At 35.3% G+C, this 25,040-nt stretch overlaps 1 protein-coding gene across 6 annotated transcripts in view; it reads left to right on the top strand.

Moving 5' to 3' along the window:
* The window catches only part of ADAMTS6 (ADAM metallopeptidase with thrombospondin type 1 motif 6), a 290,379-nt gene that overhangs the window by 231,082 nt on the left and 34,257 nt on the right, over positions 1-25,040 (top strand). For 2 of the 6 annotated variants that reach the window (XR_005724833.1, XR_005724832.1), the window contains exons 19-22: positions 614-777; positions 1,184-1,322; positions 1,990-2,078; positions 20,460-20,589. Coding sequence is in view for 2 of the 6 variants with exons in the window: in XM_040262604.1 (XP_040118538.1) it covers positions 614-777; positions 1,184-1,322; positions 20,460-20,589 (433 nt within the window). In the remaining 4 variants the exon portion in view is untranslated. Of the gene's footprint in view, positions 1-613; positions 778-1,183; positions 2,079-20,321; positions 20,419-20,459; positions 20,590-25,040 lie in introns of all 6 variants that reach the window. The other 4 variants (XM_040262604.1, XM_040262603.1, XR_005724835.1 and 1 more) reach the window with 3 other exon arrangements.

Raw genomic sequence — 25,040 nt, 5'->3', positions numbered from 1 at the left:
TTTCATTTCTTTTGGATATATACCTAGGAATGGAGTTGTGATAGCTATTCTTATATAAAAAATGAGATAAATTCAGCATTTTTTTTTTTTTGCCTAAAATCTAGTCTTTTGTCTTAGTTCCATTTCTTGTTATCTTTCCTCTACTAATTTAGGATGCTTCCTTTGTTATACATTAACTCATTAATTGTGTTTATTTCTTAGCTATCCATTTTGTTCTATTTTTCTGTCCATCTGTGTGCCAGACCACAGGTTGCCCCACCCCTGTATTTGTATAATCACTGTTTTAACATTTGGACAGGAAAATCTGCTCCTCACCCCTACTCCCATCCTTTAGTCATAATTTCCCTTGCTTGTTCCATATTTTTATTCTTTCAGATAAGTCTTTCATTCTTTTCTATCAATAACATTATAAATACTCAATATCTTCTTGACATTCACATGGAAAATTACTATTTTAAATTGTACTTAAGAAAATGGTCAAGAATCCCATATCTAAATGAAAATGGATATTCATTGTACACTTCAGTGCAGTTTTTATTCAGTTACATTGTAGTGAATGAAGTTTCAGATTTTAGCTAAAGTGTTTTGGTTTATTTTTTTAATTTTTTTTTAGCTTTAAAATCTGAAGGGGATGATTACTATATTAATGGTGCCTGGACTATTGACTGGCCGAGGAAATTTGATGTTGCTGGGACAGCTTTTCACTATAAGAGACCAACTGATGAACCAGAATCCTTAGAAGCTTTAGGTCCCACCTCGGAAAATCTCATTGTCATGGTAAATATGCCTTTGCCACTTCATTTCTCCTCTTTGTAATCTGTCCTTTGAGGTAGGACAGGGCAGGATTTATTATCTGAAATTAAAGTAAATAATGGTAAAATGCCCAAGGGTGAAAAAGTCTGTGTCAAGTTGAGACTGCGCTGCTTTTTCCATGTGACTGATCTTTTCAATGGCTGCTTGAATAATATTTGTATAACCAAACAAGGCAAATGAGAGAAATGACTCCAAATTACCCATGAAAATGGAAGGAGAATATTCAATATAAGTACATGTGTTCTAAAAGTTGTCTTAAATTTCCCTTAAGACTTAGATTATGACATTTTCTTCTTCAAAAGAAATAATAAATATCTGAATAAAGGCTCATTGTATTTTAATTATCTTCACCAGTTGTTTTCAATGGCAGGTTCTGCTTCAGGAACAGAATTTGGGAATTAGGTATAAATTCAATGTTCCCATCACCCGGACGGGCAGTGGAGACAATGAAGTTGGCTTTACATGGAATCATCAGCCTTGGTCAGAATGCTCAGCTACTTGCGCTGGAGGTAAGACACCCACTAGGCAGCCCACCCAGAGGGCAGGATGGAAAGCAAAACATTCTGAGCTATGCTTTGTGTTTGCTAAAGAAGCTAATTGGAAACATTTCTTGCAGGTTTGCTTCAAGCTGTAATTTAGCAAAAGAAACTTTGCTTTAATTACATTACATTCCGTTTGTTTTTAACTTCATGTAATTTGTACAGATTTGTTGGTAAAATACATCTTGGCACAATGAGTGTCTCTGCTGGTGCTTCTCCCAAGACTATCTTGAAGGTGGGCTGTTTGCTTTTCGTGAACACATTCTTGGTAAAGAACATCAAGAGTTTTAAATAAGAAAATGAGCGAGAATCAGACGGCACAGATGCAACATCTTGTAATGGGGGATGAGAATGTATGTCTGTGTGCTTGTATGTTTGTGTTTGTGTGCTTGTGTGTTTCCCACAATCCTATTCAAACTCCCTTCTGCAGCCATCCAAGTTAAGGGGCTATATTCTGGGATACTACAATAATTACTGGTCTGGGTCTCTGGCTTAATGGTGTTTGCAGAACCCATGGTAGTCCCTCAGAGAGGTAGCTGCTAGGCGGTGGTTGGTGATGTGTTGGTTGTCCCATGTGCGTTTTTCATGGGTGCCTTTTCCCCACAATTTACTCTATTCCTAATCCTCCTCCCTCTAGTGGCCACCAATGCAATTCTTTACCTCTGGCTGGGAGAGCAGGACAGTTGGCTTCCTTCAAAGCCAACACCCTTGCTGCTGCATGGACTGGTGAGTAGAAGTGCTGTGCAAGCAGCATCTTCCTTCTCTCTGGAGACTAAATGCATCGCCTCCACCGTACACCTTGATCCTAATAGGCAAGAAAACAAACGTATCCCTCAGGTCTGTGCTGGACTAGAGCACCTCACCATTCCAAAAGCAAAGGTGAAATTTTGAATAGTGATATATAGAATGGGAGAGATGGAACTAAAGTGAATCATCCCATTTTACCCCATATTCCAATTACCTATTTTTCCTTTCTAAACTACTGAGAAACACAGGCTTTACATGGACTTTATCCTTCTAGTCCTATACTCACTGAATCTCTAAATAATTCTGATTCTCAAAGCTTGAATCAGAGAAATTATTTTTCACAGAAGTAAATAATCACAATAATAGATTCAGTAGTTTTAAACTCATATAGAATTAAATCACGGATAAACTCCAACTACTGTAGCAAGCACTATAGAAAAAAGAAAAACCAATGAATAATAATAATGTTTTCCTTCTGTGTGAAGTATCATGAAACATGGTTATGTGTAATCTGTGGCATACTTATAAAGATCTCTAATTCCCATCCGTTTTATGTGTGAAATGGCTGGTGATTTAGAAAATTTTAAAAACTGTAGGGCATTACTATTTCTTTTAATAAAATAAAGAATATTTGAAATGAATCATTCAACTTAATGCCATTATATTATAGTGGCATTATAATATATTATATTATATCTTTCTTTGTTTCAATTAAATTCCTTTTTATTTAATCCATAAATTAACTTTCCCCTTTTCACATACCAAAAAAAAATCTTCATGATAACAATAAATACATAATTCAGGCCCTGAGGTAAGGTGGGATAAACTTATTAAAGAAGAGTAAAAAGAATTTAAGTTTAGGAAATCTAATGAAGTTTAAATGTCGAGGTTGATTATCTCAGAGAAGAGAAGGCTGAGGGAGAGAATATTAGTTTCTTCAAGTATGTGACAGAATGTTGAATGGGAAATTCTTAGTGCCTATTCATCTTTGTACTGACAATTGCTATATTTGGGGATGGTTTAGATACAGTCTTGTCTGAGGCCAAGGAGGGATTAAGTAAATTCTCAATGTTCCTTCTAACTCTGATTCTTTTGTTCAGAAAGGAGATAGTCCAACAAAAAAGGGGACTTAATTTAGGAGAGAAACTATGATTTTATTAAAGTAAAGAAATATGAAAAATCTGAATGTGTGTTATTCTTTTCCATGACCCTAGTATTGAGAAATCATAATAGAAGATAGAATTCTTGTGCTAGGAGATAAAACAAAAGAAAAACAAGGAGGAAGCAAAACCATTGGAAAGAGAATTTTCTCTTTGTTATTTGTACTTTTTTCTTCTCTTGTGGAGCTACCATTCTGGATATTTGAGGTGATTCTGGAAACTAAAGTTCTGCTCAGTTATGAGTGACAAGCCTTTAAAAGGCCATTGCCTTCTTTGGAAGAGAGATGTACAGTGTTTGAAAATTGGCAGGCATAGTGTGATGAGCTGTTATTTCTTGGTAAGTAGTTTGCAAAGTGTGGTCACCAGACCAGCAGTATCGGTGTTACCTGAGAATTTATGAGAAATGCTAATTTGGGACCCATCTCAGACCTACCAAATAGCATCTCTCTGAATGGGGCCCCAAACTCTGTTTAACAAGTTCTCCAAGTGATTCTGATACTCATTCAAATTTCAGTACCACTGGTCCTAGTTCACAGAGAATCTGAAACCTAGCACTCTAGACACATAGAATTCACATCCTCACCACTGAAGTCTGTGCATCTCACTAGACTCATTTTGCATCTAAAACAATTTCTGGAACATACTAGGAACTCAGGAAATGTTTATAGTAAGTGAATGAGCAAAAGGAGTGAATTATTTTGGGCAATTTTATATTTATGTTATTCTTTCCAGTGGAGGAAATTAGAGTTTAGAATTGCTGTTTTTCTTGTAAGGTGGAGCAAAGCAATTGCTAGAGAAAGACAGTATAATTTTGATTATAGTCTTTTGTTTGAATACGTTGAAAATATTTCCTAGAATATAGAGTACAGATATCAATTATTAGAATTATTCTTCCTACACATAACCCCACTTTTAACCTTAGGTTCTTTAAATATTGGAGGCTTAGGATTCAGGGAACGAAAATCCCTTATGGCTCCAGGAATCTTGATTAAAGAACGAACCAGAGTCATATGCTCAGTGATGGTAAATGGAACTTCATCTGTAGTTAAGGAATCTTTCAGGGAAAATCATTTCTTCTCAGTTTCACTCAGAAGCCAAAGATGAATACTAAACATGAATTTTTAATTGGGATACTCTATGCTCATCTTTCCAAGGTGGTGCTAGGTATCTTGAGACTGCCAAAACTTTTTAAAATGTAAAACAAAGGAACAGGAACGATCTCAAAGAACTTTCTATTGCAATCTCGTGACTCGTCAGTGTTCTCACCTATGCTATCTTGCATATGTCTAATTAATAGCAAGACCTTTGGACTTTGAGTTTGGGAGCAATGTTGGTATTTTTTCTTATGAAATCTTTCAAGATAAGAAGTTTTGAGACTGTTTTTCTGTTGCTTAGCAGACACAATGACAAATCTAAGACTGCAGGAAACATTACTGGTGATTCAGTCCAAGAAATGGCCTTTTCTCTGAGTCAGTGATGACACACTTCCTTAGCCTGAATAAAAACATTGAGATGCTGTGGGGTGTTGTCTTCAGGATAAATGTGATTTTTAAGATACAGTTGTGACTCTTCCTCTCTGAGAGAATTAAAACTTGACTATTTTCTGAACCATTGTTATTCCCACTATTGTGGGAATTCCTTATCCAAAGTATTGTATACTCTGTAATTAATCTGACTTCTAAACTTATATACTACTATTGTATTCATGATTAATGTGTTAATTGATAAAGCTTGGCCAGGTAGTGAGAATTGTACTATTTTAAAATACAAAACTTTAGGAGTTTTTTAAGTTGCAATTAATGATGATATGCCTTTTCTATGACTTTTAAACATTTAAATAATAAATAACATTTCTTATTTAAATATTTGCTCAGACAGTAAAGAATCTGCCTGTAATGCAAGATACCTGGGTTCGATCCCTGGATTAGGAAGATCCCCTGGAAGAGGGCATGGCAACCCACTCCAGTATTCTTGCCTGAAGAATCCCCATAGACAGAGGAGCCTGGTGGGCTGCAGTCCATGGGGTCACAAAGAGTCAGATATGACTGAGTTACTAAGCGCATACAATAAGTAATATATATTATCTTTTGGTTTTAGTTGTATATACTCTCTTTTTACTGATGTTTGGGTAGATGTATGGTTTTCAAGTTGTAGCATGCAAAGGAATCACCTGGAAGTCTTGTTCAAACAAGGTTGCTAAATTCTGCCTCCAGTTTCTGACGTGGTAGGTCTGAGGCAGACTCCAAGAATTTGCCTTTCTAACAAATTTTCAACTGATGCTGGTAATACCAGCATTCAGTGGTATCAGTGAATCATACTTTAAGAAATCATACTTCAAGAAACATTGGGCTAGATGCTTAGATTTTATAAAGTAAATTATTAAAACAAACTGATAAATCTTTTAGATAATAATCCATATTATAGTTGTAATCACTTTACAACTAATCTTTTAAATGATAAATGGTTCTAGCTCATCTATGTAATAACAAATAAAATTTTACAGTTTTATGAAACATTTTTCGGTGCCCTGTTTCATTTGCTCATTCTAAATAGCACCAGGAGATAGGCATTGCTATTGTTATTCTTCTTTTACAGGTAAAACTCAAGTAACTTGCTGAAATCAAGACTTCAAACTAGTGATTTTCTAAATGTAGCATTTTCTCTTATAATAAAAATGGTCCTTTACCTTGAACAGAGCTTTTTCATCAATTGACATTATCAGTAGAGCAACAGGCCTACCTTTGCATGAAATGTTCCCTTGGTGTCTCTTAATTTCCTTTTCTATTGTTTTCCTCTATTTTTCTACATTATTCACTGAATAAGGCTTTCTTACCTCTCCTTGTTATTCTTTGGAACTCTGCATTCAGTTGGGTATATGTTTCACTTTCTCCTTTGGCTTTTACTTCTCCTCTTTTCTCAGCTATTTATAAGGCCTCCTCAGACAACCATCTTGCCTTCTTGCATTTCTTTTTCTTGGGGATCGTTTTGGTCACCACCTCTTGTACAATATTATGAACCTCCGTCCATAGCTCTTCAGGCACTCTGTCTATCAGATCTAATCCCTTGAATCTATTTGCCATTTCCACTGTATAATCATAAGGGATTTGATTTGGGTCATACCTGAATAACCTAGTAGTTTTCCCTATTTTCTTCTATTTAAGTCTGAATTTTGCAATAAGGAGTCAATGATCTGAACCACAATCAGCTCCCAGTCTTGTTTTTGCTGACCATATAGAGCTTCTCCATCTTTAGCTGCAAAGAATATAATCAATCTGATTTCAACATTGACCGTCTAATGATGTCCATGTGTAGAGTCATCTCTCACGTTGTTGGAAGACGGTGTTTGCTGGAAGATGGTGTTTGCTATGACCAGTGTGTTCTCCTGATAAAACTCCGTTAGCCTTTACCTTGCTTCATTTTGCCCTCCAAACAGGCCAAACAGGCCAAATTTGCCTGTTACTCCAGATATCTCTTGACTTCCTACTTTTGAATTCCAATCCCCTATGATGAAAAGGACATCTTTTTTTGGTGTTAGTTCTAAAAGATCTTGTAGGTCTTCATAGAACCATTCAACTTCAGCTTCTTTGGCATTAGTGGTTGGGGCATAGACTTGGATGACTGTGATGTTGAATGGTTTACCTTGGAAATAACTGGATATCATTCTGTCATTTTTGAGACTGCACCCGAGTACTGCATTTTGGACTCTTTTGTTCGGACTGTGAGGACTATTCCATTTCTTCTAAGGGATTCTTGTGCACAGTATTGGATACGATGGTCATCTGAATTAAACTTGCCCATTCCTGTCCATTTTAGTTCACTGATTCCTAAAATGTTGATGTTCATTCTTGCCATCTGTTTGACCACATTCAATTTACCTTGATTCATGGACCTAACATTCCAAGTTCCAATGCAGTATTGTTCTTTACAACATTGGACTTCATTTTTATCACCAGACTCGATATTGTTTCCACTTCGGCTCAACCTCTTCATTCTTTCTGAAGCTATTTCTCCACTCTTCTCCAGTAGCATATTGAATACCTACCAACCTGGAGGGCTCATCTTCCAGTGTCATGTCTTTTCACCTTTTCATACTATTCATGTGGTTCCCGAGACAAGAATACTGAAGTGATTTGCCATTCCCTCCTCCAGTAGACTGCGTTTTGTCAGAACTCTCCACCATGACCTGTCTTTGGTGGCCCTGCACAGCATGGCTCATAATTTCATTGAGTTAGACAAGGCTGTGATCCATGTGAGCATTTTGGTTAGTTTTCTATATTGTGGTTTTCGTTCTGGAGGCTGACTCATTGGAAAAGACCCTGATGCTGGGAAGGATTGAGGGCAGGAGGAGAAGGGGGTGACAGAGGATGAGATGGTTGGATGGCCTCATTGACTCAATGGACATGAGTTTGAGCAAACTCCAGGAGACAGTGAAGGACAGGAAAGCCTGGCTGCTACAGTCCGTGGAGTCACAAAGAGTCAGACATGATTTAGTGACTAAACAACAGTAGAGCAACGTGATATAGTCCCCACTAATAATTTCTCCTTTACAGCTTGAAATTTCATTTTTTCAAATGTTTTTCCTAAAGTAGTGATTCTCAGCTTTGACTGTTCATTGGAATCACTTAGGGAGCTTTAAACAACTTTGAAGTTCAGTCCTGCCCCCAGATATTCCTATCTAATTGTTTAGGAATATTTTTAAAAGCTCCATTGATAAGGCTAATGTGTAGCCATGGTTAAGTACTGCCTTTGAGGCTGATTGAAGGTTTAGTTAGTTTTCAAATTGCATTCAGATGCAAACACCTCTCGAAGCATTACTCATATCTCTGTTATTAATTGGTTACTAGTTGAATGTAAAGGTTAATGAGCTTTTCTTATAAGTATCTGGGGTGGAAAAGTAGCTAGAGGCATCAGAGAAGGGAATGAAAAGAGTGGTAGAATACTAATTAATTTCGCAATTTTGTTTAGTGTGGTCATTGTCCTTGGACTTGTCTTTAGAAAGTTTATTGTAGTTTATTTACATGCTTACTTCTTTACCTAGTAAATCATTTATAAGCGTCTAAATAATGCTTTTAAAACTGACTGAAATTGTGTTAAATATCTTATTTTGGCCTTTTGGCTAAGATCAAGTGAAATTATACTAAATGGATTTTCCAAAACCCTTTATTCTCATTTCAAGTTTCTGTGGTACTTAGGGAGCTAAAATGAATAAGTGATATATATACTTAACCAACTTTAATTTAGATGCACAAGTCAGAATATGAGGCCCTTGTTTTAACATTTATGAAAAACTGATAACAAACTTTTTTTTTTCTTTGTGACTAAGAGTTCTAATAAGAGAAGGTCTTTTATTGTTTTAGGAAATTGTTGTTTTTGTTAGGGAATGAATTTTTGCAAAATGCAGCAGTATTCACGATAATTTCCTCCCCTATGTTTCTAGATGTTCTCTCATTTCCCACTATTCAAACCAGTCCCTTTACACCTCACCCGCCAAGTCCTCCTCTTATTTAATACAACCCTTAGACTTTAAAGCTTCCCTGCTTGCAATGCCGGAGACCTGGGTTCGATCCCTGGGTCGAGTAGTCCCCCTGGAGGAGGAATGGCAACCTGCTCCAGTATTCTTGCCTGGGAAATCCATGGACAGAGGAGCAGAGTGGTCTACAGTCCGTGGGTCACAAAGAGTCGGACAGGACTGAGAAACTAACAAAGACTTTAAAGCAAAACTTTCCAAAACCAGTTAACAGAGTTGATGCTGTACTGTTGTACCTGTTCTGTTACAAAAGAAATCTTAAGGATGCTTTAGTTGTGCCAAGAAAGGTCAGCAATACATATGTATTTTAATGTATTAGTTTTACATTTATACTCTAAATATACAGTCTTTGTCCTGCAATCAGGTCTATTGACACTTCTGATTACTTTCTTCAAATTGTTTTTTCTAGGCTTTTCTTTCTTTCTCTTTATATTGAAGTACAAAACTTATATACCAGTTTGGTCAGTTTTCTGCTGACAAAGGCATCTCTTTGCTAGCCATTCATTACTTAGCAGCTCAGAGGAAAAAAAGAAAAAGATAAGCTAAAGCTATGCTTAGATGGAGGACTGGAAGAGGGAGACAGATTTATTTTTAGAGGCAATTTTGATTTTGTTTGATGATCAAAGAGCACAGATTTTTTTTTTATACAATGGAGTGTTTAAGGAATGTTTCTGATCAATTGTCTTTAACTATTTAAAATGTTATCAGTTTTTATTTTACATTTACATAGTCTGTTTAATTTTATTATATATTTGATGCCTAAATTTTATATAGATGCTTATTTTACTTGTTATTCTTTTTCTTTCCTGGATATCATCTTAAGCCTAATGTGTGTGTGTGTGTGTGTGTGTGTGTGTGTGTGTGTGTGTGAATAGCATATAAATTTGAAAAAGAAACTCTATGTTTTTCCTCTTTCTAAGACAGATATTTTTATTTTACTCTGTGGTTTTACCTGGCTCACCTAGATTCTTGTATGTATTGGAACTGGTTTCTACTTTTTAAGATTTTTAAGATGCTTTACATAGTTTCCAGTTACTAGTTTGTATTTTCCTGATTTAGGGTCATATTTTTCACACCACGCTGTGGTTCCCCACAGCACACTCACAGAGACACTACTGAATATTGTACATTTTCAATGCAAACACAATGACATGGGTCATACACTACACAAATTATTACTTTTGAGTTGTTTGGACCTAACTATTTAATAAGTGAAGCTCTTATTTTTTTTTTTTTTCTTCCTGGGAGAGCTGTGAAAAAATTACTGGGACACTAATGGTGCTGTGAACCAAGAAAATTTGAGAACTCTTGATTTAGACTAAAATGAGTATCAGTAAAGTTGGACAAAAATTAGTCCCCTCACTTCGTTTCAGTGGTTGGTAAATTTTATTTCATAAGAGGAAAAAAATGTATAAAAACTCCTTATTCAGGGTCTTAGTGATGTTCAAAGTTTAAAAATGGAGACTCTTATGCACTTTCATTAAGAAACTAGAGATTTTGAGTCGTATGTAAATTTCTCCTTCATATCTATATTTATTTCTTCTGATGTGCCCTGCTTGAATATGTTTCCTTCCTGTTTCTGTTAGTTCAGTTTCAAGTGATTAAAACAAAAGAAAAAAAAAGGAAGAAAAGAAAAAAAAAAAAACTGTATATTTAAAAGAGCCCCAATAGCAAATTCTTCTTTGCAATTTACTACCTAACAAGTTTATGTAATAATATACACTATTCTTTTTACTAATAATAGACTTTTCAGACTGCTTTAGTGAATCTTTCGTGCAGATTACCTGGTCCCCTTAGAAAGTTAGATATTTCTACCTTGTTTCTATAGAAGCACTTAATGTTACATATTTTATTGTTTTCAAGAATGATGCAACACAACCATAATTGTGCACTTAAAAGTAAAATAAATCCATTCTAAAATAACAATTTTGAAAAGTAATTATTAGAAAAATATAATGCAATCCTTATGCCAGTACTAATATCTGGCTGAAAGAGACCATCTCTCAAAGGACTAGATAAAACAGAGAAAAATGCTTTATATATTCACAGATGTCCTTTTAATTTCTTTGCTGATTCTGTTAGTGATGTTCAATATACCTAAGATATTTAACATCACTAATAATGGTCATTTGACATTATTAGTGAACTAACAGAATATGCGTCATACAAAAAAGGGTTTTAAGACTTGACTTGGAAATGGCAACCCACACCAGTGTTCTTGCCTGGAGAATCCCAGGGATGGCGGAGCCTGGTGGGCTGCCGTCTATGGGGTCACACAGAGTCAGACACGACTGAAGCCACTTAGCAGCAGTAGCAGCAGCAGCAGCAATGACACATACACTGTAACTTGGAAACAAACTCAAAGTGGATGGGGTCCTAAAATGAAACAGAGGAAAACAAAATTCAATTATTTTTCGAGTTTCAAGATAGACTTGATTGGAATGAAGTGTGAAAGACATTAATAAGTCATATAATTGTTTTCTTCCCTTGGATTTAGAAATTACCATCCATAAGTTACTTTCAGAGTTAAGTAAAAGATAAGAGATGGAAATTTTAGTTTGAATAATTAAAAACCTATTAGTCATTGTCATTTCTTTCCCTTTGAAGAAATATAGTTATATAATTAGTTTTTAGGAAAAATTCCCTATAAAAGATTCTTTCTGTTTAAGGTTGTATTGTGTTCTGTTTGAAACTATGAGGGTCCTGTTACATTTGGTTCCTTTATATACCAAACTTAGACATAAAGCAGATCACTGTGATACTTTTAATGATACAAGGCCTTTGCAATAAGTGACTTAAGTTTACAAGGAATTAAAGATTTGTATGAGCTTTGTTCGTTATTCCCTAATTTTCGCTTTGCCCTTTGAAAAATAAAATATGTGTTAGACTAGACAATAGTCTGTCATTGTATTGACTGTAGCATTCCCCTAGTCATTCTTTCTCATCATCCCCTTCTTTCAATTAACTTTCAATGTTGAGAAGGAAGAGTACACTTAAACATATGGGGTTAGTTGTATCTGACTCATAGCAGGGCACTTGTGAACATCACAGCTCCTAAAAGCCTATGCTATCTAGAGGAGAGTGCAAAAGCTGGCTTAAAACTCAGCATTCAGAAAATGAAGATCATGGCATTCAGCCTCATTACTTCATGGCAAATAGATGGGGAAACAATGGAAATAGTGACAGACTTTATTTTCTTGGGCTCCAAAATCACTGTAGATGGTGACTGCAGCCATGAAATTAAAAGATGCTTGCTCCTTGGAAGAAAAGCTATGACAAGCCTAGACAGCATATTAGAAAGCAGAGACATCACTTTGCCGACAAAGGTCCATCTAGTCAAAGCTATGGTTTTTCTGTTAGTCATGTATGGATGTGAGAGTTGGACCATAAAGAAGGCTGAGCACTGAAGAATCAATGCTTTTGAACTGTGGTGTTGGAGAAGACTCTTGAGAGTCCCTTGGACTGCAAGGAGATCAAACAAGTCAACCCTAAAGGAAATCGATCCTGAATATTCACTGGAGGACTGATGCTGAGGCTGAAGCGCCAACACTTAGGCCACCTGATGCGAAGAGCTGACTCATTGGAAAAGACCCTAATGCTGGGAAAGATTGAAGCAGAGGGAGAAGGGGACGACAGAGAACAAGATTTTTGGATGGCATCACCAGCTTGATGGATATGAGTTTCAGCAAGCTCCAGGAGTTGGTGATGGACAGAGAAGCCCGGTGTGCTGCATGCAGTCCATGGGGTTGCAGAGAGCTGGACATCACTGAGCAAATGAGCAACAAATGTAGCCATCGACTGCACTTAGCTCAGTTCTCATGTAACATGCCCTTCAGAGGAGTATTCCGCTAAGTAAACTCATACTCTTGGCTGATTCACACTTCTGAAAGCTAATATGTTTTTTCTTTTATTTCTCTATTTCTATTTATCGTTTTCCTTATATGGCTTCTTCTATGGAATATACATTCTAAAAAATTCTTTGAATTCTACTCTGTATTTTCAATATAATTTAAGCTTTCTAACTTCTTGTAAAAAATCTTGCATATGCAAGTTTAGTTTGAGAATCTGACATTTTTCACTGTTTACCCTTGCATACTGTGGCTTGCGTTTTCTCTAATGTTAAGATTTATAACTGAGGGAAAGAAATCTCTGCTAACCTAAAATATTCCTCCTAATGCTGTTTTCCTTCCTCTTTCATTTTGTTTCTATTGCTTTAGAGATTGTGTTCTTCCTTAACATAAATAGGGCCTGCATATATGTTTACTCACTGAAAAACTTGTGTAGGGCTGAAAGCAATGTTTAAGTGCATTCCTTTTGTATTAATGATCTATATATCACAGGTCATGTTTCACTTCACAGAAATTTTGTCCCAAATCTCATTTTTGACAGTCATAGTATCAGGCATGTTTACAAGGTATTATGCATAAAATACTTTTGGAAAAAAATGAAGCTTCTTATAATGATAAGCATTATCACAATTCTATAGGACTTTATGATATTACCACTCCCATTTTTTTATGCAAACAAAGTTAAAATTTTAGTTTTAAAACGAACAGCTTGTTTATGATTGTGTCCTTGTTATAATTTAAATCTGAAATATTTGCTCTTTGGTTCCAAGAAAGGGATTTTACATATAATTAAAGGAAAGCTTTTTTATTTGGTAATAAGTAAAAGAGCTCAAAATCATCTTATACTCCAGCATCATTCCTCTAAGATTTTTAATGAAATACCCAAAACAATAAACTCCTACTAAAGTTCATGGAAATACCTTTTAGTATAATATGAGTTAAAATTAGGGAACTTGCCTCTCATAAAGTCTTTTATTTCTAGTGTTCTGCCTCTTGACATGTCTGACTCCTTTGATACATACCTCACACCGCTAAGAACTGAGACATTTAAACAACTCAAAAGCAAATGGAATCTATCAAACGCTGTTCTCCAGACTTATATTCTGTCGAATACAGGGGGAAAGCAGACATAGAAGGGGGGAAAATGGAAAATTGAATTGTGGGGGAAAAAAAGAAAAGCCAGCTTTCATAGAATTTTGGATCTCAAAGAAACATTAGAAATCATTTAATTTTTTAATCTCATTATACAAAGGAGAATAAAAACTTGCCTTAGATCATTTACCTACACTGCTAAAACTCAAAAAGAGGTGGTAACTAAACATGGCAGAAATTGGACTGAGAAAAAAATATCATAAAAAGATAAAGTGAAAGGAGATAACCACATAGACATTTGGCTATGAGAATTCTTAAGATCCACAAATATCAAAGAAAAAGGAATCAGACAGCAACTTAACAAAATGAGAGGACTATAAAATTAACAATATTAGGTCTGAAAAGGCATGATCTTATTAGATAAGGTAGCTTCCATAATATAATAGTAATTGCGTATCCTCTCCCTTCATTATTAATGTAATCTCATTGATGTCAAGTCTGTCTCACTCATTTTCTCCCTTATGATAACAGAAAATCCATGACTTAGACTTAGTAGGAATTCAATGAGTTAAGTTAGATTCTTTCCATGGAAGAGATTACTGTTAATTTGTAATGAGTAGTAGGAATTCCCTCTAAGGATAATGTGATTTCCAATAAACACAATATTTGTATGCTCCACCTTATCTAACCATCACTAAACACAGTTGCTCTAGAAAAATAAATATTTTTAGTGCCTCATTTTCCTTTTCTTAATCCTGCTTTCTTAGGATGTTTAATTTTCCTCAAGACAGAAGGGAAGACACTGGAAAGAGAGAGAAAGGAAACCTTTGGAAGATAAAAAACGAGCACAAGTCTTTTCAGAAGGAAGTAATTGGGTGGAGCTGATTGGTACCCTGATGCCAGCTGTTAGATCCAAGGCAGATGGGCTTTGCTCTGCCCTACAAATGCTTATGTCTGGCCAATAATCACAGCACAGCAGCCAGATTCCAGCCGTGAAAGGCAGAGCAGAGAGACATTTTTTTTTTTCCTGGCACTTGTTGCTCTCTGGATGCTATCTGCACTAAAGATTTAGATTAAATTAATATTGTTGGCCATATGTTCTGTATACTGTGGTTATATAGTGTTGTCTTGGTTGCTACCTACTTTGGATGCTGTGGTTAAGCAAATTGTTGCCTTAGCCACCAACCACATTTTTACTATAAGTTCTGACTTACTAACCTCCCCCCTCTTCTTCAGAAAAACTGTTTCTTGGGTAAATATGATGTGCTTTGCCACTAGATTAAATTATCTAAGTGTTGATTAGCTCATCAATCCTAAAGTTGCACTTTTTCTCTTTCTTTCCCTTATACTTAGTTATAGACTAAACACTTACCAATTGAATGGTCTAGAACTGAAATGCTGGTTCTTATGAGTAGATTTGAGAAGACCTAAAATATCTTTCTCTTGCCCTTAATGTCTCTCCCATCCTTCTTAGTTTAATACATGTCAGTCTTTTAAATGAAATTCAAGTGGTAACATGATGCCAAAATGATGAATTGCCCTGTTCAGTTCAGTTCAGTAGCTCAGTTGTGTCTGACTCTTTGCAACTCCATGGACTGCAGCACACCAGGCTTCCCTGTCCATCACCAACTCCCAGAGCTTGCTGAAACTCATGTCCATCGAGTCGGTGATGCGATCCAACCATCTCATCCTGTCATCGCCTTCTCCCCCGCCTTCAATCTTTCCCAGCATCAGGGTCTTTCCAATGAATCAGTTCTTCGCATCAGGTAACCAAAGGATTGGAGCTTCAGCTTCATCATCAGTCCTTCCAATGAATATTCAGGATTGATTTCCTTTAGGATTGACTGGTTTGATCTTGCAGTCCAAGGGACTCTCAAGAGTCTCCTCCAACACCACAGTTCAAAAATATCAATTCTTCGCGCTCAGCTTTCTTTATGGTCCAACTCTCACATCCATACGTTACTACTGAAAAAAACCATTGCTTTGACTAGACAGATCTTTGTCGGCAAAGTAATTTCTCTGCTTTTTAATATGCTGTCTAGGTTGGTCATAGCTTTTCTTTCAAGGAGCAAGCATCTTTTAATTTCATGGCTGCCTCACCATCTACAGTGATTTTGGAGCCCAAGAAAATAAAGTCTGCCACTATTGCCATTGTTTCCCTGTCTATTTGCCTTGAAGTGATGGGACCAGATGCCAAGATCTTAGTTTGTTGATCATGACATTTGAAAAAAATGCCTGGAGAAAAGCAATAAATTGCTAAATATTTTTACACATGTATGTATAAAGTGATTTAATTATCTGAAAGAAGAGAGATGGGACATGAGAACTCTGAGCAGTTTATAAGAGGAATAGAAGAGGGATTGAAAAGGATGCAAGAAATGAAAAGGAGGAAAGTTTTCTAAAGTCTTCACTCAGGGTTGGCCCTATGACTGCAACTGCTGAGCTAAAGACCCTATATTTGTGAACCATCACCATTTCCTAGAATAAGCACAGAAGATGAAGGATTCCATCCAGGACTTCTTGCTCATTTTCCTATGGTATATGCTATTTCAAAATACTAAATGCCATTTCTTCATGTGTACCTTGAGCAGTGATTCAAGCTGTGTACTCCTTCCTCCTATTGGACAACATAACTTTTGATGGGCAAGTAGATCATCTGTAACCTTTAACTATTGGCAGAAATGAAATAAAAGATCTGTCAAATTTAAGCTTCCAAGCTAAAAATAAAGGTTATGTTTCTGTGTTAAGAAGCATGTTTGCTGCCCTGTAGCTCAAATGGTAAAGAATCTTCCTGCAACGTAACACCCAGATTTGATTCCTGGGTCAGGAAGATCCTCTGGCGAAGGGAATGGCAACCCACTCCAGTATTCTTGCTTGGAGAATGAACAGAGGCGCCTGTAGGGCTACAATCTGTGGAACTGCAGAGTCGGACACGACTGAGCAACTAACACTATTACTACTACTAATCAAAATGATAAAAGACTCTAAACAGGATACACTCATTTGAGAGAGTTTAGAATAAATGTATATTGGTAGTGATATCTTTGTACTTAAATTTTGTAATATGAAAGCAACAAAGTTTTTTTTTTTAACAAGGAAGAGGAATTGCATTTAAAAACAGAATTAGGTATAGAATTTGCATGCCTGTAACTTCAGGTGTTTAAGAATAAAATATTAGTGCAATTGTAAGTCTGACCAATTAAATTCTGCTGAACATCTGCATATCTCCAGGGGATATGGGCACTAAACCACAGAATTTTATTTTTGATTAGGCATATACTGACTGGTCATACAGATATTTTATGTTTTGGGTTATAAACTATATGTCTTTAGATTTGAAAGCATAGTGGTTTTGTGTAACTGGATGTAATTATTCCCAAAAAGGTTTAAATCAATTTCTTAGCAATGTTTTACAGATTACTTTAAAAGAAGCTATGTACAAGAGGGTTAATCATATAAAAAGATTCTAAACTCAGTCATTTCTCTTGTTGACTTAGTTTAGATTATTTCCAGTTGATTTAAATTTTCTAACGCTAAAAGCTGCATTTTCCTTAATCCATAAGTATGTGTTGAAAAATCCATTCAATTAAGTGCATTGCCTTAATTGTCAGCAACTCTGTTGCTACTGACTTAAAAAGAAAAAAAATTTGTAAACCTACCAAGTGTGGGGGGTATAAGTTGGAAGATTTGTGCTATTGAAGGAAGATAGTTCAGCATTTTAGGAAGATTTGGAATAAATTACTGGTATAGTCAGTTCTTGAGTGTGAAATACCACACTATCTAATGTGACACTTTAGAAGAAAATTAATAAAAGATGAATGCAAGGAAAATGTGTCTTTGTAAAATACAGTTATTTCAGCTGCTTATTCAAGAACTTTCATTTTTGCTTCATAAAAAATAGCATTCTGAAATTATGAAACTGAAATGCACCCCTAAATATCCTAAATTCGAGTTGTTAAGAAACTAGACATGAGGAAATTAAGTCAATTTGTAATTCTTCACACTTAGCTCAGTATCGCATAAGAAGTACAGTGCCTTGTATTCAGTAATTATTCTCTGTTGAATGAATGAATGGATGAGTGAAAGAATGAATGACCCACTAACCATGTTTAGCTGGCACTTTTAGTTTGTGTACTATTAATTTTAATTACTGGATCCCACCAAAGAATAAAATTGCCTTAAAAATAAAGATCCAAAGCAAAGATATGAGATTGTGGATAATTTTTACTTTGCTCTTTCTGGTTTTTTGTATTTTCCAAATTTCTGACAATTAATGTTATATAGCTGAATTTGTTTCAAGATCGTACGTGGATAGAATTTATCTTAAAATCAAGTGTAAATCTTACCTCTAATAACTAGTATCTCATCTGTGATTCACATTGCAGAGGCCTTGCTTTTATAATTAAGGCTACTTTTAAAAACTAATATCATTATAACCAAACAACATTTCTAAGATTTTTTAAGGAAGTAGAATTTTATCTTAACCTGTAGAAACTGAATTGATATTTCTGCCACTGATATCAAGCAATATCAGTCCCATTTTGTAGTGTTGAAAATGTTTATCCTCCCTCAATAAACATAAAATTAAATTAAAATTAAAAGCTTATGCTTTTCTGAAAAACACCCAAGAATACTAGATTGAATGACAACTTTCTTATTGCAAGTATAATCGTATTTTTTTAATTATTAAACATATTTATAAAAGTTAGTTAAAGTTTTAAGTCCTTCGTATAAGTGGATATTTTGAGTTTCCCCACTTCAAGTATAATCATATTTGAATGACTTTTTAAAAATAACCATACTAACCTATAAAAACAATTCTCTGCTCTTCCTGATAGGAACAAAGTATTGAAGCTGGGCGGATATATATTCTGAGCCATTGTGGCATTTGGTAGTTGAATCCGATGACTAATAATAGAGAGTTTTGTCTAGGTGAATCACATGGACTTAGTTATCTGCCCACTGGGATGACACAATGAGGAACTATCTGGTAAATATTGTGGAACATCTGTGAATGGGTCAAAGATATGCCTGATGTGAATCATTCTTCCCTCAAAAATCTTAAGTTTAATAGTAAAAAAATTCCAAACTGTTGTTGCATAAACTGAGATGTTTGGCCTATTCAATGGGTTGGGAAGGAATGATACAATACATACTCTGAGACATTTTGCCAGTAAGTTGTTTGGCTGTGCTTTAAAGCTCTAAATTTAGAAAAACCAAGAAACTTGTTGAAGATGATTAGTAAGAACCACTGCAAGTAATCAAATACATCTTCTTCAACTGCTCACCACCATTATGGAGACTATGGGACTTAATGGTTTTCCCTATCAGGGAAATAGATTTCCTATCTTCAAATTCAAAGGGCTTAGTTAAAAGTGTGCAAAGCCTGATAGCTGTGGCACTCCCATCTGGCCATGCTTGGCACTCCATGCTTGAGGAAGGATTTAGTGCATACCTCTTTAGGTGACAGTTTCCTTCATTGAATGGTCCTGTTTCACACTGATTTCTCTAATCTGGGATCAAACTCTTTTCTTTAGAGCACTGTAGAAGTAACTGAGAAAAAAACTGAAGGTTTGTGTAGGTTTAGCCTGGTATGAAGCTGTAGTTTCCTGGATACTGCTAATGCTGCTTTTACAACTGGTTCTGGGTAATTTAGCCTATCTGGTTATAGAAATGAGGTGGGTGGTTAGCAGGGGTAGCTTAGTTTGTGCTTTTATTTTTAGTTCTGGGAGTAAGCTACTATCCCCATAAGATCTGAAATATTTAGCATTGTGTTATAGATTGACTTTTCTCTGAGACTTTGATAAACCTTATCTTTGCTTCTTTTGATTCTTCCCCACTGAAGAGAAAATGAATCTGCACAAAGTCTATTTCCAGGCATGCTTACAAATAAGAGTGTGTTTGTGTGTGTCCTTGTATTTTGTGAAATGTGAGCAAGTTGTGGTGGATATCTTTGCCAAAAATAATAAACATATTTAGAATTTTACAACTTTTATGAGAATATTTTTAGCTATGGCAAACAAGTTATATAGACCAATATTTAAGGATGAAAAGTATTCTGTAAGTTAATATTTGATGGAATATGTATATAATCTGTTTGACGATGGTGTGATCAACAGGGCCAACTCTACAAAAGCAAACAGATTACTTAATGGGTTGCAGTTCAAAGAGGCTCACTGCTGTCTTTAAATTCTAGACTTTGTGGACTTTCAGAGAAATAAACCTTTTTTAAATGGAAGGGAGAAAAATGAAATGTGTGAATGTTATGTGTTCCTAACAAAGACTAAATTGATTGGATTTTTCCTACAAAATATTAAAATGTAAATTTGTCCCTAATGTTTTGTTTTTAAATAGATCTACAACCATTGTTTTGCATTGAAATGTATATTCATACACTTTATCTGATGATATTTTGGGAAAATAAAGTTTCTTTTTTTAAAGGAAAGCATGAAGAAGAATATACATATGGATATACCAATTGTTTAAAATTACCAATAGTTTCTTTTCTCAACTTGAAAAGTTATGTTTCTAAATATGAGAACAGTGATTTTGCCTAAGTTTGCAATATAATGACCAGGACTTCTCTCCTTTTTAGAGAAGCAGTCAAGTATTCTGGAACAGATAAGACAGCATCGATCCAGTGAGGTTGATTCCCGACAGAGGAAAGCTATGCATACCTAACTTACTGGAAGGTAAACTACTCTTCAATTAATGATGTCCTCCTTTTCTCAAGGTGTCCAAAGACAGGAGGTGGTCTGTAAAAGGTTGGATGACAACTCCATTGTCCAGAACAATTACTGTGACCCTGATAGTAAGCCACCTGAAAATCAAAGAACCTGCAACACTGAGCCCTGCCCACCTGAGTAAGTAAGAGAAAGAAGTGAGAAATATTTTCAAGTGCACAGAGAAAAACATTAGATATTCTTATCTGGAAACATACATTCATATGATATTAATAAATTAAGCTAAAAAATCAAGTAAAACATCACAGAGGGTAGGATTTTGATTCCTATTTATTCACAAAATTTAGTAAGTAACCCCTTTAGAGCAGGAACTTCAGTAGATTAATCCTGGCATAGTGCTGGTAGTTGTCATATTTCCTTAATTCTAAAGCACATATCTTTTGCATTTTAACATCTCTGAAATTAGATTCACTTTGCAATTAATGGTGTCTTACAATAATAATCAACATTATTTTTGTTTAATGGTATATAAAATAATGATATCTTAGATTCAATAAAGTATAAAAGATTGGCATGCAGTCCTATCTTTTCCAGATATTTATCTTAAAGGCTTAAAGACTTTTTTAGTTGTTTAGAAGTATTCTGTAATGGACTAGCAGTGCTTTAATTTGCTGACCTGGTTTTAAATTCTGTCATCCTAAGGCATCTTGTCTTCTAAGTGTTGAGCACAGGCATAGAAGTATACTTCAGTCCCTTTCCATTGATTAATGTAGCAATTACAACTCACTATAAAGGGAGGCAGAAGAGAGCCCATCCATCTTAATGATGACTTTTAAAAAATTCAAAAATATGAGACACGCTGTCAGTGGCCACACTCTATAATATGAAAGAAAGGCTTTTTGATTGAGCAAAAGGCAATAATTATGTGAAAAAGACAAAGATAATGATTTAATCCTTATCATGTGTGGAAGACAGAACATGTATGGAAGGCATTTCATTCTTGTTTGAGAAATCAGAGTAATCATTATCCCAAGGTTAGCTAATTATTCCCAACATGAAATTGATTTAAAAAAAAAAAACAGAAAGTAGGCAAAGGAATTTATGTATTCCAGGCTCTCTAGAACTGGAGAGGGAAATTCTATAACAAAGTAATTCTTTCTCTAAAAGTAAGAGTCACAAAAATCTGAAACTTAAAATGGATACAGAATTCTGGTCCCTTGAGAGTCCCTTGGACTGCAAGGAGGTCCAACCAGTCCATCCTAAAGGAGATCAGTCCTGGGTGTTCATTGGAAGGACTGATGCTAAAGCTGAAACTCCAATGCTTTGGCCACCTCATGTGAAGAGTTGACTCATTGGAAAAGACCATGATGCTGAGAGGGATTGGGGGCAGGAGGAGAAGGGGACAACGGAGGATGAGATGGCTGGATGGCATAGCCAACTCAATGGATGTGGTTTGAGTGAACTCTGGGAATTGGTGATGGACAGGGAGGCCTGGCGTGCTGCAATTCATGGGATCTCAAAGAGTCAGACACGACTGAGCGACTGAACTGAACTGAACTGAATATGGTTTAAAAAAAAGTCTATGGCATAGACAGAAAGCAAAGAAGAACTAAAGAGCCTCTTGATGAAGGTGAAAGAGAAGAGTGAAAAAGCTGGCTTAAAACTCAACATTCAGTCTTTCTCTATGTTGTTTCCTATTTTATTTGTTTTTAATTTAATTTTAATTTTTTTCATTTATATGTTTTTTTTTTAATTAATTTATTTTATTTGGAAGCTAATTACTTTACAATACTGTAGTGGGTTTTACCATACATTGACATGACATACATGTCATGGTTTTTGCCATACCTATGACATAATACCGGAGAAGGCAATGGCACCCCACTCCAGTACTCTTGCCAGGAAAATCCCATGGATGGAGGAACCTGGTGGGCTGCAGTCCATGGGGCCACTAAGAGTCAGACATGACTGAAGCAACTTAGCAGCAGCAGCATGACATAATACATAGAAAATTTTTTAAATAAATAAATAAAATCTGTTTTTAAGAACACTACACATTGCTCATTTTTTAAAAAAAAACAAACAAACTCAACATTCAAAAAATGAAGATCATCACATCTAGTCCCATCACTTCATGGTAAATAGATGGAGAAACAATGGAAACAGTGACAGACTTTATTTTCTTGGGCTCCAAAATCACTGTAGATGGTGATTGCAGTCACAAAATTAAAAGGCGCTTGCTCCTTGGAAGAAAAGGTATGACAAAACTGAACAGCATATTAAAAAGCAGAAACATTGCTCTGCCAACAAAGGACCATCTAGTCAGAGCTATGGTTTTTCCAGTAGTCATGTATGGACCATAAAGAAGGCTGAGCACCGAAGAATTGATGTTTTTGAACTGTGGTGTTGGAGAAGACTCTTGAGAGTCCCTTGGACTTCAAGGAGATCAAGCCAGTCAGTCCTAAAGGAAACAGTCCTGAATATTCATTGGAAGGACTGATGCTGAAGCTGAAACTCCAATTCTTTGACCACCTGATGTGAAGAGCCAACTCTTTAGAAAAGACCCTGATGCTGGGAAAGGTCAAAGGCAGGAGGAGCAGGGGACGACAGAGGACAAGATGGTTGGATGGCATCACTAATTCAATGGAAATTAGTTTGAGCAAGCTCCCAAAGAAGGACATCGAAGCCTGGCATGCTGCAGTCCATGGGGTTGCAAAGACTCAGACATGACCAAGTGACTAAACAACATCAACAAAATATGGTTAAATCAAGATATATTTGTTGATATTTGTTCCAAAATAATAATACCTTCTGAACTTTCAATATCCAAAGTCAGTATCTGCCTGAATGTTTCAATCTTTAAGGGAAATACACACCCCTAGTCTCTGGAAAAGTTTAGTGGCTGCCAAATGAGGAGCACACAGAATCTAGGGTGATAGAAGTTTTTATTCTAAGACTTTTGAAATTTCATGTCTCTTCTTTTTCAAATGTGATCACTATGTAACTAACACCTTAAAATCCAGACATGGGAAAGTATAGAAATACAACCTGGTATGTATTACAAAGACAAGATATTTAATTATTTTTTTATTTTCCTTTCTTCTGCTAATTATTTTTGTAAATTTGTCTCAACAGAAGCTGAAAAGCTATATAAAACAAAGTGATGCTCAAAATGCACAAGCTGTTTTTTGACATTTCTAAAGACCTAAGTGTATTTCCATATAATTGTGAGCCTCATCCTAGTTACTTCCCCAGCACTGAATACTTTTAAGTATTATGTTTATCATGATCAGCCATTTAAGGCATTTGAATGGGCGTGGTCACACTTGTTCTATTTGGGCCTCAGCTTTTTCATTTAAGTTCAAATGCATGCTATTCAAGCATCCTTTGAGATTTCAGTGGTTGGTCATTTCATCCCATATATTACATGCTTGTATATTACATTGGAGTCTTTTTTTAACACTTTAAAGATAATTGACATATTGGAATCAACCTAAACAATTAAAATTGTTTTGTATTTCCCTTTCTTTTTTAGTTCTGAAATAAAAAGTTACTTCTTAACTTTTTTGTTGTTTGGAGGTAAGAGAATGGAATTTGAAAAAGAAAAATCAGTTTTCTTTGTTGAAAAGAGCTAATATACATATTTAAAATATTCTTTATTAGTGTAGTTTTTCTTGTTAGTTCCTTTTTAATTTCTTCCTTATTTCGTTGAATTCAGACTATGAAAAAGGAATTTTTAAATTTAACTTTTTTTTTATACTCCAATACAAAATGAATAAGGAAATCTTAATAAACTATCCAGAATGGTTATCATATGTTATAAGATTCCTATTACATTGGTATTATAGAGATAAGGCTCACTGAAAGACTACTGAATTCAAAAAGACTTTAAATGAGTGTGGGAGAAAGAAGTTTTTTCAGATGACAATGTGACAATCGTGTCTGGTTTTTTCAATACATATTAAAGCATAAAATTTCTTAAATACAGAAATAGAAGAAAATTTAAAGAACACTTAATAATTCTTGTAAGATCATGGTTAATATTTTTCATCTTTTTCAATGTCTACATTGGCACATGTTTGTGTTTTTGTTTGTTTGTTTGTTTGTTTGTTTTTATGTTTTTCGGCACATGTTTGTAACAAAGTGGTATTATATTATTTGGACTTCCTTGGTGGCTCAGTAGTGAAAAAAATACACCTGCCAATGCAAGAAATGTGGGTTCAGTCCAGGGATCGGGAAGATCCACTGGAGAAAGAAGAGGCAACCCACTCTACTATTCTTGCCTGAGAAATCCTATGGACAGAGGACTCTGGCAGGCTACATACAGTCCATGGGGTTCCAAAAGGGTCGGACACAACTTAGCAACTAAACAACAGTTATTTATGATGTCTTGTAGTCAGTTCTCAGCATATTGAACATTATGTTGTTCTGAACATTAAACACCGTCTACAACATTTAGTAGATAGGTCATGTTTATTTGAATTGACTTTCCACTGTAGAACAATCTTCTCTGGGCCCTAGCTTTTGATCCCTTTCTATTCCACAGCATTAATCATTTTTGCTTCTAAGATTTCTAGTGTAAACGGAATTTTGTTTAACCCTCTGGGACACATTGTCAGATTACTCTCTAG

The sequence above is a fragment of the Oryx dammah genome, unplaced genomic scaffold, assembly GCF_014754425.2.
Source record: "Oryx dammah isolate SB20612 unplaced genomic scaffold, SCBI_Odam_1.1 HiC_scaffold_20, whole genome shotgun sequence".
In the NCBI taxonomy this organism is placed as follows: Eukaryota; Metazoa; Chordata; class Mammalia; order Artiodactyla; family Bovidae; genus Oryx; species Oryx dammah.
Note: the sequence above shows the minus strand (reverse complement) of the source record. Positions and strands in the feature narration are given on the sequence as shown.